This window comes from Myxine glutinosa, chromosome 8 (genome assembly GCF_964187855.1).
Source record: "Myxine glutinosa chromosome 8, kmMyxGlut1.1, whole genome shotgun sequence".
NCBI classification, from domain to species: Eukaryota; Metazoa; Chordata; class Myxini; order Myxiniformes; family Myxinidae; genus Myxine; species Myxine glutinosa.
In genome coordinates, this window is record NC_136268.1 from 12,780,022 (window position 1) to 12,796,841 (window position 16,820).

Genomic DNA, 16,820 nt, shown 5'->3' on the forward strand with positions numbered 1-16,820 from the left:
TAAGACTCCAGCGAAGAACCCTGTGGAATGAATCTATGAAGTGCAAATGGATATTCGGAGGGTGAAGGGATAATAGTGGTAAGTTGAATGCAAAGAAGCTTCATTTGAATTGCCGCTAATTTGGTTTTGGGCCTATGCGGCGAGGCCGTGTGCACATTGCGTGTGTTTGCCGAAGTGGCACGCAGGTTTATATATTTGACTTTTCATTTTGCTATTTTACTGTTTATTCCTATTAGCTGTAGTATTTACCATTTTTTTGTGCTGTTCATTTCTTAATGTTCCTTCCTTTTCATTTATTTAACATGTGGGTTAAAGGTGAAATAAATAAATGCTCACATGAAAAAGTGCCAGCGTGGCAGGGTGTTTTCCAGAGATATTGATGGATGGAGTGTAGAACTAGAAATTATGAATTAATCTGTTTGCTTGAAAGAGTAAAATTAATTATCTTGTGTTTCTGCTGTGTAAATAAAGCTCTTTGCTTAATAGAGTAAATCTAACATTTGTTTCTACTGTGTAAATAAATCTGTTTGAGTAAAACAGATAACCTTTGTTCTGGCTTTGAGAGCAGCTGGTACTCACCACAGAATTAGCTTGTAAACACATTGGTCTTTTGACCAATATGCCCATATATGAACTTGTTTTGCTTCGCTTGCCCAATCATTAATCAGATTATATGGCTTCTTATTCAACTGAGAACAACAGTGGTGAAGATGCTCTCTGCTGATTTAACCAAGGGCTTTGTAAACATACATCGGAGCATTTACTATAAAAATGAGGATTGAGCCTTAATGGTTTAGACTTTAGAGGCAAGCAATCGTCTCCACACGTGTGATATACAATTATTATTTTTTGTATACAAGATCGAGGCTCTTGGAAGAGCTAACATTAATCACAAAAAAAAAACGGACACACAAAACATACAATAAAGGGAGCTGGAGACAAGATGGGGAGAGAGAGGGAAGCACAAAAGTACAACAGCAGAGAACAGGGACATTGGGAGATCTGTGAGAGGGAGAGGGATTGGGGGGAGGAGGCGTGGGAATGGGGGGTTGGGGGGTGGGAGAGGTATAAAATACATGGACACTGCTCGGACTTCCAGGAACGAAGTTGGTATTTCAAAAAAAGTGGATCTGGGGTGAATTAACGGAGGTAGAAAAGATCAAGGTTTTGGATGGGGGAAGATAAGAGATGGTGGTGAACAGCTATTTTAAAGACCTGGAGGGAGGAGTGGGATTGAATAGAGTGAGGGAGTTTGTTCCAGAGGCGGGAGAAAAGAGGAATGAAAGAGTGAAGGTGAGCAGACAGCCTAGCTTTTGGCAGTTTCACCAGAAGAGGGTGACTGGCAGATCTTGTGCGACCTGTAGGAATATTTGGGGGACAGAGCACAGATAGAGCTAGGCCAGATAGGAGTCGGTAGAAGACAGAAAGACCATCGACCTGCCTGCGGTGAGTGAGAGAAGTGAGAGAGTTGCCCTCTGAACCTACAGTCCCGATCGGCTCTTCCTTGCCTTTTGTCGATGGTAAGTGCTCATGGGGCCGGCTTAGTCTGGTTTGGAAAATATTAGGGATTGATCACTGCGGGAATCACACACTGGGGAAAACTAACCTTAATCCCTACACTAATTAGCATGTCATCACCCCCTGTGTGAAGAACACATAAACAACCTTATGCTGCAGTTTCCCTACTTATTACATCGAGGTTTCTTCTTCACGTCACACGGCCCATGCTATAAATGATACAATCCTACCTTTCCTATGGGATCGTTTTACCTACCCCCCACAAACGTGACAGTGTGTGTGTGTGTGTGTGTGTGTGTGTGTGTGTGTGTGTGTGTGTGTGTGTGTGTGTGTGTGTGTGTGTGTGTGTGTGTGTGTGTGTGTGTGTGTGAAATGAATAAATATTCATGTCGATGAAACATATATATATATATGTATTATGTATGTATGTATGTATGTATGTGTGTGTGTGTGTGTGTATGTATATATATATATATATATATATATATATATATATATATATATATATATATATATATATATATATATATATATATATATATATATATACACACACATATATACACACATATATAGTCACGTGAAAGTAAGTACACCTCATGTAAAGTTTTGACTTTTTCAAAATACAGCTATTTGATCTTCATTTCAACAATATTGATAGATAAAGGTGATATAATATAACAAATATCATGAAACATTTACATTTTGTAGTCCATTGTATAATTTAAATAAACATAAATGCAAATTTCGCATGTGGAAAAAGTAAGTACACCCCTACATTTATCACTACTTCAAATACCTAAAATTAGAATCAGGTGCATCGGCTCAGGTGCAAATGATTAGAACATCGTTAGAGAGGATCTTGGAGGAACCTGTCTTATTTAAACCTCAGACATTTAGTTTGGTTTGCTCTTTGTTGTTGAAGTGTGCGGCGTCACCATGCCTCGATCAAAAGAGCTCTCCGATGCCTTCAGAAAGAAGGTTATAGATGCCTACGAGTCTGGGAAGGGATTTAAAAAGATCTCCAAACAATTTGTTATGGATTCGTCACTTCCGTTGTGGTGGCTTTCATCCACTTGAGAGTTCTGGTTCCATGTATTATTATTATTATTGTTGTTTGAGGGAAATAGCAATTATTATTGTCAAAAGGTAAAAGGAATGTTTTAAAATGAAACAGGAACCGGACGGCGATGAAGAGGAAGAAGAGGAGAGAAAAAGGGCAGAGCAAGAGAGTCGGACAAGAAGCTAGAAGGAGCCGAGCTCCGAGTTCTGAAGCGAACGTTGGCGAGCAAGAGTCACTCGCGAACTTTCGGGTTTCCCAGGGAAGGGATGCCTGCGACAGAGTGGTTAGCTCTGTGACAGATTAACCTGCGTGTCAGGTTTTGCTATCGATTCAGGAGAGAATCATCGCCATGCTGTTGCGCCACGAGACCGGGCCGTCGGCCATTTTGACTCGCGCAGGACTTGTGCTTCGCTCGCGGTTTCGTTTCTTTTCGACCATTTTCACAGCACCCAGACATCGATCTGGGGCATGTGTGTGACGTGGCTTTTTGAAGGCTAATTCGTCCATACCCGAGGGTGTGATCTCTCAGTCGCCTGTAGGGCGCCTTTGGATTTCCCAGTCGCCTTGAGGGCGCCTTTGTACAGCTTCGGCTGTGTGACTACTTGCCATCCGCACGGGATTCTGGTCTCGATTGGACATCATTCTAGCGATCGCTGGAGCGAATCAACTTCGTCTTGAAGCCGGGAATAAGAGACATTGGGGATTGTTTTTGTGTCACTCACTTGGAGCACAGTGAGTTATATATTACAAAACTGATGGTACCATCATAGGACATATTGATTGTACTTTTGAATACTATTGTTGTTGTACTGTTATTCTTGTGTGATCTTAATACAATATTTGTTTGTGAGCAACAATTGGGGTGGCTTCTCCATTGATCTTTGACACACAGAATAACACATTTTTCTGCCGTGGCTCCTCTCTGGGCTCGGAGGTACACCGTGACCAGGGGGTCGGGGAGGAGCACGCAACACTCGTAACAGAAATTGGGGGCTCATCCGGGATAAAATTCCCTGATAACATTCGTCTGGGATAGAATTCCCTAACATTCCCAGAATTCCCAAATTTGGAATTTTTCTAACATTCCCAAATTTTTCAAAAAATTTGGAATTTTTTGTGTGAAGGTTAACAGGTGCTAACTAATAGTCACCTTGGTGTTTGACGCAGAAAAGTTTGCGGCGTCCCCTAATGAGGCCCAGTTCCTAGCGTTAAAAAGATCGGAACTCTTGAGATTGGCCAAACATTGTAACTTGGAGGTCCGAGCTCATATGAAGAAAGCAGAGATGCAGACATTGGTGGTAGAATCTCTGGTGGGACAGGGAACATGGACAGAGGTAGCCTCGGATTGGTTACCCGAGGAAAAAGAAAATGTGGAGCTCCGGAAAATGGAGATGCAACGGCAGAGCCAGGAAAGGTTAAAAGAGTTGGAATGGAAAGCCGAGGAGAGAAGATCAGAGGAAAGGAGAGCTGAAAGAGAACTCTTGGAAAGAAGAGTAGAACAGGAACGAGAACTCGAGGAAAAAAGAGTAGAACAGGAACGAGAAGCCGAGGAGAGAAGAGCAGAGGAAAGGAGAACTGAAAGGGAACTCGAAGAAAGAAGAGAAAAGGAAAGAGCAGAGGAAAGGGGAGCCGAAAGGGAGTTAAAGGAACGTGACATGGAGTATCAGAAGAAAGTTAAACTCAAGGAGCTGGAATTAAGGGGAGAACGGAGAGAAGTCGTATCCATGCCGGCTGGTTCGACAACTAGTCAGACAGAACACATGGGATGTTAGTAGGCATGTGAGGCTGGTTCCACCCTTCAATGAAAATGAGGTAGCCAAGTTTTTTTTACATTTAGAGAAAGTGGCTCAAATGCTAAAATGGCCTATAGGCGCCTACCTCAAGTAGGCGTTTCTTATAACTGTCTACCAGTCTCTGACATCGACTGGGAGAAATTTTTGCCCACTCCTCCATGCAGAATTATTTCAGCTGTGCGATGTTTGAGGGGTTTCTTGCATGCACAGCTCGTTTCATTCCCCCCGACAACATCTCGATGGGATTTAGATCCGGGCTTTGACTTGGCCATTCCAGAACCTTCCATTTCTTGCTTTTCAGCCATTCCTTGGTGGATTTAATGGTATGTTTAGGGTCATTGTCATGTTGCAAGGTCCACCTTCGGTTGAGCTTCAACTTTCCGACAGATGGCCTCACATTATCCTCAAGCACCCTCTGGTACAATGAAGAATTCATAGTGAATTATATGATGGTGAGCTGCCCAGGCCCTGATGCAGCAAAGCTGCCTCAAACCATAATATTTCCACCACCATGCTTTACAGTTGGTATCAGGTTATTGTGGTCAAATGCTGTCTTTGGTGTTCGCCAAACATGTCTTCTGGTACTGTGGCCAAATAGCTCTACCTTTGACTCATCTGTCCAGAGCACAATGTTCCAGAAGTGTTGGTATTTGCCTCGGTGTTCATTGGCAAACTTTAGTCCTGCCCTGATGTTCTTTCTGGACAGCAAAGGTTTCCTCCTGGCACACCTCCCATGTCGATCAAATTTTTGCAGCCTCTTTCTAGTGGTAGACTCGTGCACTTTGACATCAACAGTGGCAAGAGCTACCTGTGATGACATTCTGGGGTTCTTAGAGACTTCTTTCAGCATCTTGCGGTCTGCTCTCGGGCTGAACTTGCTGGGGCAGCCTGGCCTGAACAAGTTGGCAGTTGTTTGGAATCTTCTCCACTTGTAGATGATCTTCCGGATAGTCAAATGATTGATTTCAAATTGTTTGGAGATCTTTTTAAACCCTTTCCCAGACTCGTAGGCATCTATAACCTTCTTTCTGAAGGCCTCAGAGAGCTCTTTTGATCTCGGCATGGTGACGCCGCACACTTCAACAACAAAGAGCAAACCAAACGAAATGTCTGAGGTTTAAATAAGACAGGTTCCTCCAAGATGCTCTCTCACGATGTTCTAATCATTTGCACCTGAGCTGGTGCACCTCATTCTAATTTTAGGTATTTGAAGCAGTGATAAATGTTGGGGTGTACTTACTTTTTCCACATGCGAAATTTGCATTTATGTTTATTTAAATTATACAATGGACTACAAAATGTAAATGTTTCATGATATTTGTTTTATTATATCACCTTTATCTGTCAATATTGTTGAAATGAAAATCAAATAGCTGTATGTTGAAATATGTTGAAAAAGTCAAAACTTTACATGGGGTGAACTTACTTTTTCACGTGACTGTATATACACACAGTATATGTATGTATAATAACACATTCATACACTCTTACTAACCCCATCACCCGAGTTACCTGGCAAGCGGGGCAGCAACCAGGTAAGCTGTTGCCGTGAGGGATTGGAACGAGACAAATTTAGTGCAACTGGCTGTCGACGAACCAGACCACTGAGCATTTCTGGGGTAAGCCGGCAGTGACCAGAAAGGTCAATACCCGACCAAAGGTGACGATCACAACACCTAATGAACAGTTGTTGGGGGTAAAAACAAAGTGGAGTATTCAGAAGGACTGAAGATATTGGTCGTGTAAAAAATAAAACAAATCAAATAAATTCAGAAAAGTCGTACTGGTAAAGGGTTCAGGAAAGCCGTAGAAAATGCACCATCTCACCATCGATTCCACGTCTTGCAGACCCTCATACACACAGCTAGGTGGCACTGATTCAGTTTGGTGAAGACAAAAGTCCAGCCTTCTCGCCCCAGCTTGTCTGTTCTGTTCCCCACAAGCTCCATTTTCTCCGGAGGAGGTGAGGGTGCAATGGGACGAATGACATGTAGATCAGGAGGAGGCAAAGGAGCCAATAGCGCTAGAGGATGCAATATGCATTGAACATGCTGAGGTTTAGCAATCACTGGCTGTGCCAGTTCATTTGCTGGTTTTGCAGTCTCTGCCCTGCTGACACTCGATCTACGAGAAGGCAGAGGATTCAGCCCATTTCCTCTTTGTCCTCTCTGCTCTGTTTTCTGCAAGTAAAAAAGTTTAGAATAATTAAAAAAAATACATTTAATGAAAAATGAAGGGCACGGGAGAAAGAGAGAAAGAGAATAACAGCGACATAGAAGAGAGAATAGAGGAAAAGTGAAAGAGAATAAGAGTGAAAGAGAGAGAAATGGAGAAAGTCAAGAAAATGCGTTTATATAACACAACTGCAGAATTGACAGTTAATTTTCTGCATAATTATCATTTCTTTCTCAATGATTTATCCTCTGATTAATTTCAACTCCTATAAAAAGTATATTCATTCACACATTTAATTTGTTGCAAGCAGCTTCAACTCAAATTCAGTGGGTACCCAGTGTACTGAGAATGTGACAGTGCAGTGCACTCGGTGTATGCGATTCCCTTATTTAGAATGTAAGAGCGAAAGTGAATTTTGCAACAATGTACACTTTGCAAAAATTAATTCACTTGAAACTAAACATGTTGTTCAATGTACATTTACTCACCTAAAGCCCATTCAACTTGCTCATTAACACAAAAGGCCAGACGCAGGATGGGATTTCAGGGGCAATGCTCAGCAACCACATCAAACCTATCGTTTACATCTTGTATCCTGTTGAAGCATAATGTGATGATTTCATCAAAGCTTAATTCACAAAATGGAATTCTCACTCCTTCATCGGAAAAAAATTCTTTTGTCATGCGAATGTTTTAACCTTTCCCTTTTTATTGATGTTTCCAGGTATATAAAGGATAAAATTAATAACATTTATTCTCTTTGTGAAGAACCATTTCATTTGGATTTTCATCTCTGCCACCAAAGGTGGACGGAGGTTACGCGTTCACCCGTTTGAATGTGAAGCAGGATATCTCAAAACGTTATGGACGTTTTTGTGTTGATAACGGATCAAATGTCATGATTCCTGTTGTTATTATTCCTTTTCTTACTTTTGTGAGATTGAAGAAAGCGTCAGTGAGACCTGGTACAATGATGGCGTCTGGTTCCTGCTCATGATCACCACATGGTGTCAAAAGTCCTGAAGCCATGAACTGAAAAAACTCGGAAAAATGAATATGCTTTATCCACTGGAAACGTGAGGTGGTGGAGAACTGGAGGTGCCAGGAGCAGCTTTTCCGGATGTATCACTCCGCCGTGAAGCTTGTCCAAAAGTTAAGAAAAACGCAAGTCGCCATTTTGCTGCATTGTGCTGGTGCGGAATCGCAGGATATTCAAAACAATTTAAGATTTTTTGAGGAGGAGGATCTTGGCCATTGGGAATATCGTATGCACTATATCCAACTGTGAGATGCTGCAAAACCAGCCATTCATGCACCAAGGTGTGTACCTTTTGCTCGAAGGGAGAAGCTCCGAGGAGAGCTCTGCAGACAAGAGCAACAAGGATTTATCAAGAAGGTCAATGAGCTTACAGAGAGGGTAAACTCACTTGTCATAACAGAAAAGGCGAACGGCAAAATAGGATTATGCATCGACCCCAAAACCTTGAATAAGGCGATTCAAAGAGTGCACTTCTAGCTGCCCACCAAGGAGGGAATCTTGAGCTTGCGCACAAGAGCACAGTTCTTTATAAAGATGGATGCAGCAGCAACGGTCCTTCCATTAAATTAAATTTGACGAGTGCTCATCCAAATTGACAACCTTCAATACCCCATATGGTCTCTGGGGCTATGTGGGCTGAGCTAGCAGCAGTAACTGCAGAGGATACCATCTTGCAACAGGTGATCAACTACTCCAAGGACCTAAATAAACAGTGCCTGAAACCTTACTCCACATTTCAGGACAAACTGAGAGAGAGGTCGATGGAATCCTTCTGAAAGGCCAGCGAATAGTCGTTCCTGCAGGAGCAATTGAAGAGATAAAAGTAATTATTGCACATGATGACTAATTGAAAATACTAGCGTGACTCAGCGCTCCATACGCCTCAACACACGTTGTTTCAGAGGGATCGGCATCTTTGACCATTTCGGTGTCTTTTGGGTATTTTGTGTCTTCATGGTGTTTTGGGTCTTCAGGGCCATTTGGGTCTTCAGGGTCTTTTGGATCCTCTGGGCCTTTAAGTGTATTTGGGGTCTTTGGGTCTTTTGGATCTTCGGTGTCTTCAGGGGCTTTTGTGTCTTAAGGGTCTTTTGTTTCCTCTGGGTCTTTAAGAGTCTTTGGGGTATTTTGGTTCTTCGGGGTATTTTGGGTCTAAATGGTATTTAAGGGTCTTTGGGGGTCTGCAGGGTATTTTGGGTCTTCGGGTCTTGTGGGTCTACGGGGTATTTTTGGGTCTTCGGGGTGTTTTGGGTCTTCGGCATGTTTTGGGTCTTTGGGGTGTTTTGGGTCTTTGGGGTATTTTGGGTCTTCAGGGTATTTGGGTCTTTGTGTATTTTGGGTCTTTGGTGTCTTTTGGGTATTTTGGGTCTTCAGTGTCTTCAGGGGATTTTGTGTCTTGAGGGTCTTTTGGTTCCTTTTGGTCTTTGAGGTATTTTTGGTCTTCTACGTCTTCTGGATCCTCTGGGCTTTTAAGGGTATTTTTGGTCTTTTGTGTGTTTTGGGTCTTCGGGGCGTTTTGGGTTTTTGGGGTCTTTTGGGTGTTTTATGTATTCGGGGTGTTTTGGGTCTCAGGGGTGTTTTATGTCTTCGGGGTGTTTTGGGTCTCAGGGGTGTTTTGGGTCTTCGGGGTGTGTTGGGTCTTCGGGGTGTGTTGGGTCTTCCGGGTCTTTGAGGTCTTCGGGGTGTTTTGGGTCTTCGGGGTGTTTTGGGTCTTCGGGGTATTTTGGGTATTCGGGGTGTTTTGAGTCTTCGGGGTGTTTTGGGTCTTCAGGGTGTTTTGGGTCTTTGGGGTCTTCAGGGTCTTTTGTTTCCTCTGGGTCTTTAAGAGTCTTTGGGGTATTTTGGTTATTCGGGGTATTTAAGGGTATTCTGGGTCTTAATGGTGCTTAAGGGTGTTTGGGGTCTTCAGGATGTTTTGGGTCTTCGGGGTTTTGTGGGTCTTTTGGGTCTTCGGCGTGTTTTGGGTCTTTCGGGTGTTTTGGGTCTTCGGGGTGTTTTGGGTCTTCGGGGTGTTTTGGGTCTTCGGGGTGTTTTGGGTCTTCGGGGTGTTTTGGGTCTTCGGGGTGTTTTGGGTCTTCGGGGTGTTTTGGGTCTTCGGGGTGTTTTGGGTCTTCGGGGTGTTTTGGGTCTTCGGGGTGTTTTGGATCTTTGGGGTGTTTTGGGTCTTTGGGGTGTTTTGGGTCTTCGGCATGTTTTGGGTCTTTGGGTATTCAGGGTCTTTTTGAGCCTCAGGGCCTTGAAGGGTATTTTAGGTCTTTGGGGGTCTCCAGGGTATTTTGGGTCTACAGGGGTCTTGGTGGTCTGAAGGGTCTTGGGGGAATTAAAGGGTCATTAAAGGTCTGAGGGGTCTCAGCAGTCTTAACACAATTAAGAGGGGTAATTAAGAGGGTGGTAATTTTATTTGAAGAAGAAGAAGACGTTTTCGTCGCATATAAACATACATACATAGCGACATAACGACATACATAACCATATACGTTTGCCCTATTATAATAAGATTATAATAAGATATAAAGTTGACATCATACGAACTATTGCAGTGGTAATTAATACCAAGGTGACAATGCCATTCTATAGTCTAGTAAATTACCTTGGCATTGTATTAGTCAATTGATAGATTTTGAATAGGTTGCTTAACACTATCGAAAGAAGCAATGCCATCTTGTCCTAGTTTTAGTTCATATTGCTGTGTTTATGAGGGTGGAGGGGGGGGGGGAGGAGGGAATGGAGATTACCTTAGAACAGATAGAACTGCATGGAGTAGCATGGACTGTGTGCAAGTACGTACCCAATCTTGATGTAACAAGTAGGGACACGTCCACTGAAGGATTATCTGTTTGAATGTGTACCATACGGAGGATGGTGCTTGTAATAGACACCGAGGGATTAAGTGAAGGAAACGTGTGTAAAACCTCCTGTAACCATCTAACGGGGGCGCCAGGAGACGGTGAAGAGAGAGGGGCGGAGCTAAGAACACCTCCAAGGGTGCGGCTATGAATGCCACCAAGGGGTGGAGCCCATTGCCTTGAGGGCCGGTGGGTTGTCAAGGGAGACAAGGGAAGAGCTGAAAAAGGCGCAAGACGATAGCTTGAGTTCTGAGGAGAAAAGGAGGAGGAGCCTGTGATGGGTGGAAGAGGATTGTGCTATCTGAGGAGAGCTTCCTAGTTTTGAAGTGAACTGATAGAGATCTGAGGAAATTGGAGTGTCCTCAGAGGGCGGACAGCTTTAAGGAGGTCATCTTGCCTGCCTGCCTTGGCCTTAGTGCTCTACTCGTCTTCACCCATTGCCTGTTCATCATCTTGCCCGTCTCCTCATTATCTCTTCGTCGCCTGCTCGTCTCCTCACCGCCTGTTTGTGGCTGCTCAGTGCCCCCATCCTCCGCCCTTGCTACCACCACAGCTGAGTCCCCAGTTTTGTCCCTTTCCCCGTCTGTGATTGTGTCCGTGTGAGGCACCTTAGTTTAATTTAGATTTCCTTTACTTCATTGTAAATATTTACTTATTGATTACCCTTTCATCTAACCGTCAAATTTCCCAGTCGGGCCAATCTTCCCTATTTTTGTGTGTTCAGGAATAAACCCGTTTGGTTTTAAAAGAAACAAGCGTTACGCCTAGGTCCCCCGTCGGTGAAGTGATGTGAGTTGACAAAGTGGAAGACGCAGAAAACATGGAAGAGTCGATAATATTTGCGAGTGGGTTGGAGACACACCCACACACCAGATTATAAGTTAGTAGTTCGTTTATTTTTCAAGATATTTCGCTCACAAGGTTCAGACATATATGGCGGCGGCCATTTGGAATTTGATGTGGCAACCCAATTTTCAATAGCGTTCTTCCTTATGCCTAGATACGCCCACACACCAGATATGGCGGCCATCTTGGATTTTGACGTGGCAACCCAATTTTCAAAAGCGTTCTTCCTTATGCCTAGATACACCCACACACCAGATATGGCGGCCATCTCGGATTTTGATGTGGCGACCCAATTTTCAATAGCGTTCTTCCTTATGCCTAGATACACCCACACACCAGATATGGCGGCCATCTTGGATTTTGACGTGGCAACCCAATTTTCAATAGCGTTCTTCCTTATGCCTAGATACACCCACACACCAAATTAGAATTTGGTACTTCGCTTATTTTTCAAGATATTTCGCTCACATGTTTCAGACAGATATGGCGGTGGCCATCTTGGATTTTGACGTGGCAGCCAAATTTTCAATAGTGTTCTTCCTTTTGCCGAGATACACCCACACACCAGATATGGCGGCCATCTTGGATTTTGATGTGGCGACCCAATTTTCAATAGCGTTCTTCCTTATGCGTAGACACACCCACACACCAGATTAGAAGTTAGTCGTTCGTTTATTTTCCAAGATATTTCGGTCACAAGGTTCAGACATATATGGTGGTGGCCATCTTGGATTTTGACGTGGCGACCCAATTTTCAATAGCGTTCTTCCTTATGCCTAGATACACCCACACACCAAATTAGAATTTGGTCCTTCGCTTACGCACGCACGCACGAACGTCCACAAGCACGCACGGACGGACGCACACACGGACGGAAGCGAAAACCATAGTCCCCCTTTCGCTCCGCGGTACGACGGGGGACAATAAGGAGCCTCATGTTTCTCCTCAGTTCTGAGCAAGTATTAATACCACCATAAGTTGAACAATCTGAGGGGGTTAAAGCCTGTTTGGTCCATCCATTCAGTGGCGGTGTTAATTGCCCTGAACACGATAATATTTACCGTCGATATCTAATCTCAGCAATATTTGCTTAAAGGGAAAGATGTGTTGATTCGGGATCATATGTCTTGATCCTGGGCAAGTTTCCTGTTGTTATTATTGTCGTTTTTCTTTTTCTTCTTCTTGCGAGATTGGATAAAGCGTCAGTGAGACTTGGTACGCTGATGGCGTCTGGTTCCTGCTTATGATCACCACAGGATTCGGACGAAACCTGGTGGGCAGGTTGGGTGTGTGACAATAAAAAATCGATTCCATTTTTGTGAAGATCCGGATACAACATTTTAAAGTGATTTTTCACCATTGAGAGATCGGGGCAAAAACTATATAAAAGTACAAGATTTCAATAAGTTATGGATGTGATTTTTTTTTCTTTTTGTATACTTAGTGTAGGCTCGTACGAGAGGTACACACCACCAAAACTAGGTGGATGAATTGGGTAATAGACAAGAACAAGCAGATTCGATTTTGCTTCAGGTCCGGATCCAGATCTGGCCTATCAGTGGGATACAAAATGTAAACTGTTCTGCCTGACGGAAGTATGTGCTCTTCCAAGTGCCGTTCTGGTTATTGACATTTCTCGGTATAGAAAGGATAAAATTTATGCCATTTATTTTCTTTGCGAAGAGCCATTTCATTTGGATTTTCTGTTTTGGTGACAATCTTCAAAAAATATATACCCCTGATTCACTGCTGATAGGTCGTTTATGAATCTGAAAATGATGACAATTTATTTTAGTCAAAATGAAATGGTTATTTAATTACCTCCGCCACCAAAGGTGGACGGAAGTTATGTTTTCACCCCTGTCTGTTTGTTAACAAGATATCTCAAAAATTTGTGGACGGATGAGGACGAAATTTGCCAGAGATGTAGCGAGGACGAAATGATTAGAGTTTGGTGAAGATCCGGCAATGAGAATTTTTAAAGAGATTCTTCACCATTAGGAGATGGGGCCAAAACGATGCAAAGCAGGATATCTCAAAAAGTTGTGGACGGATGAGTTTGATTAAATGTGATTCTGTATTGTGATTTTCTTGTCTACTCTGGGATACAAAACGTAAACTGTTCACCTGGCGGGGGTATGCTCTCTACTGAGTGCCGTTCCAGTTTATCATGAAGCCAATCATAATCAAACAGATGCAGAAAAAGGCTGCTGTGCATCACATGTCGTTGATATCCCGAAGATTTTTCAAAAACAAATTTTGTTTCGAATTTTAAAGTAATTAATGTCTACCACAAACCTTATGCTTCTTGCAATTATTTTTCTTTGGAAAAGCTGCTTGCTATAATTTAAATGACTTGGGGTTGGTGGACTGTAATTTGGGTTTTACACCCTTCATCAAATGCCTTCTCCATCACTCCAAGAATTGGTATCCACACGTATGTTTCCTGCTTTGGTCTAAAAAGCCAATTTTAAAATGGCAGTGTAACTTTTATATTTGTTTTCCCAGTTGAAAAACTGCTGTGGTCAATAGGTGAGAGTTATTGGCCACAGGTGCCCTCATGGGTGAGACATTATTGGCAGAGTTTACAAAAATACTTTATCAAGTGTGTCAACAGCAAAACACAAGACACCAAGGGCTAAAACAACCAGAGAAAAGGATGAGATAACATATTCAAGATGGAAACTGGACATTTTGGAAAAAAAAAATTCACAAAAAAAAAATTTTCAAAACAAATTTGACTTGTGAAATTTAAGGGTTTTTTGGGTTATGACAAAATAAGTATTTAAAGATTGTTGTTGTGTTGCCCCAATCAGTTCTGGTTGAACATAGCGGCACGGAGATAGCCGATCGATGTCACAGGAGTAACCCAGAGATCCCTCACATCCAAGATGTTGTGCTCTTGCCTATGTGAAGCCAGGACCGCACAGTCTTCCATGGCATGTCTTATTGTGTGTGGAGCGGCCTGGCAGTGGTTGCAGGTGTCATCAGTGGTGTCGTTGAGTCTGTTTGTTGTGTAAAAGTTGTGGGTGGTGTTCACAGCGAAGGCGTGAAAGGCGAGCACGATCAGACCTGGAGAGTAGTTTCTCTGTCATTGATGGGTGGGGGGTTTGTGCCGAAGATACTGTTTGGGCCCAGGTTGTTTATTGTGTTTATGGTGATGTGGGTGTGCATGTGTTTTTTGTAGTTTTTGTTGTTTGGTAGGGGATGTCACTGTAGTGTCTTTGTCGTGTAGTTTTAATGTGTCTTGGGACCTGTGGGTGGTTGTACATGTTGTGGCATGAGTGATTCGGGTTGGCATTTGCTGTTGCAAGGAACTGTGCACCTCTCATGTCCAGGTGGTGTTTGATTTTTAGCATTTTTCCTTCTGTGTGTAGGTGCTCGATGGGTGTTGTTAAAGTGCACCATGTGATGATGCGAAGGATTTTGTATGATCTGCAGGTGTTGAGATGTGTTTGTGTGTTTGATAGGCTGGAGGCCCAAGATGAGCTGGCATAGTTGATGACTGATCTAATGTACTTTTTGCATGTTACTGATGTTGTTTCTTTGTGGTGTCCGAAGTCAGTGTCTGTAAGTGTCCTAAGTGTGTTCAGCCTGGGTGTGCATGTTTTTTTATCTTGCCAAAACGAAGTTTTTGCAAGATGTATTAGTCAGCTTGTATGTTTGTTTGTTTTTTTGTTTGTGGTTAATCATTTTTTTTTCACGTTTAGATCACTCTGTAGACCACAGTTATTATTGGAAACTCCTGTAACTTCGCATATCAGAGTCCTATAGAGATACCCTTCAGCACACAAAATTTTGAAGGTCAAGGTCAAAGGTCAAGGTCACTTTGTGGTCAATCATGGAGGTCGACGAAACACTAATTTTTTGAGTAACTTTGATCGGATCGTCTCCAAACTTCATGGGAATCTAGTATATGGTCCGGCGCTCAGCTGATTAGTTTTTGGTGGCGATCGGCCTTGACCTTCATGGTTAGCGCTGGAGGTCGAAAATTATTGACCCCAAGGTCAAATTTTGAAATCGTAGGTACCATATCGAGTAATACCTCATATGAATGCCCTTGATGAGTGCTTCCCAGATCTGTAAACAGTTTGACGCTATGACGTCATTTGATGACGTCATGACGAAAAAACGGAATTTTCACATTTTGGCAAGATACGGTTCACCCTGTGGGTGACATATGTTTATTTAAATGTTTGTAATGTTATCTGAGAATGACATGAATGTGATAAAAGTGACGCTGAGTATTTTTGTTTGGTGCATGTGTGGAATAGAATGTTGTTCAGTGTGATGTGTGGCGCAGCACTATGTTCCCTGGTTTAATAATTTGTTAGAAGAGTGACTGTTGATTTTGAGGGGCTACTTTCAGTGTGTTGATGGTGAGCCAGGTTTGTAGGGTGCTGAGGAAGGGTTCAAGTTGTGCTGTGGTGGTGTTGATGTTGCTATGAGTGGAGGTGATGGTTATAACGTCCACATATTATGCTAATTGTATGTTCTCAGGTGGTTGTGGAATGTCGTGCGCGAACAGATTAAAGAGTATGGGGGAGAGGACTGAGCGTTGAGGGACTCCATTCGGAAAGTATTGTGTGTGTGATGACCTGCCGTTAAAAATTATGAATGACTGTCTGCATAATAGGTAGTTGGCCAGCCAGCGTTTGGTGGTGTTGTGCATATTTAATAATAATAATAATAATGCATTTATTTTATATAGCGCTTTTCAGGAAGCCCAAAGACGCTTTGACAGAGTGCAAAACATAATGCATAGCAAAACATAAAGACAATTGCAAAAAAGAAGAATCAATAGGGAAATATTCAAAGCACAAAGGAGGGAGAAGGAGAGGAGATAGTCAGGGGTTAGATGCTGTGGGTTAAATGTTGAATGCAGTGTTGAACAGGTGGGTCTTGAGTGATGTTTTGAATGTGGTGAGTGAGGAGGAGTCTCTGATGGTGTGAGGTAGCGAGTTCCAGAGGGTGGGAGCAGCGATGGAGAAGGCCCTGTCCCCCCAGGATCTAAATTTGGTCCGGATGGGGGGGGGGGTCAGGAGGTTGGTACCAGCAGAGCGGAGGTTGCGGGTGGGAGTGTGTCTGGAGAGGAGGTCAGCCAGGTAGGATGGGGCCAGGTTATGGAGGGCTTTGTAGGTCAAGAGGAGGATTTTGTACTGGATTCTCTGGGAGATGGGGAGCCAGTGAAGCTTGTAAAGGACGGGGGTGATGTGGTCACGGGTCCGGGAATGGGTGAGTAGACGGGCAGCGGAGTTCTGAATGTATTGGTGTTTATTGGTGATTGTTGAGGGTGAACCATAAAGGAGGCTATTGCAGTAGTCCAGACGGGAAGTGATGCAGGCGTGGATGAGGGTTTCTGCAGCCACGGAGGAGAGGGATGGACGGAGACGGGCGATGTTTTTCAGTTGAAAGAAGGCTGTCTTTGTGATCTGTTTAGTGTATTTGTCGAAGGAGAGGGTTTGGTCAAAGATGATGCCAAGATTCCGGATGTGAGGGGAGGTGGATACTGGGAAACCGTCGATGTTGAGGGCAAAGTTATG

The 16,820-nt window shown here is 43.2% G+C and overlaps 1 protein-coding gene across 1 annotated transcript in view; it reads right to left on the reverse strand.

Annotated features, from left to right (window-relative positions):
• LOC137433074 (uncharacterized) overlaps nucleotides 1-16,820 on the reverse strand; it is a 165,011-nt gene that overhangs the window by 20,794 nt on the left and 127,397 nt on the right. The window contains 2 exon segments of the mRNA XM_078783924.1: nucleotides 5,887-6,050; nucleotides 6,202-6,554. Coding sequence (XP_078640050.1) covers nucleotides 5,887-6,050; nucleotides 6,202-6,554 — 517 coding nt within the window.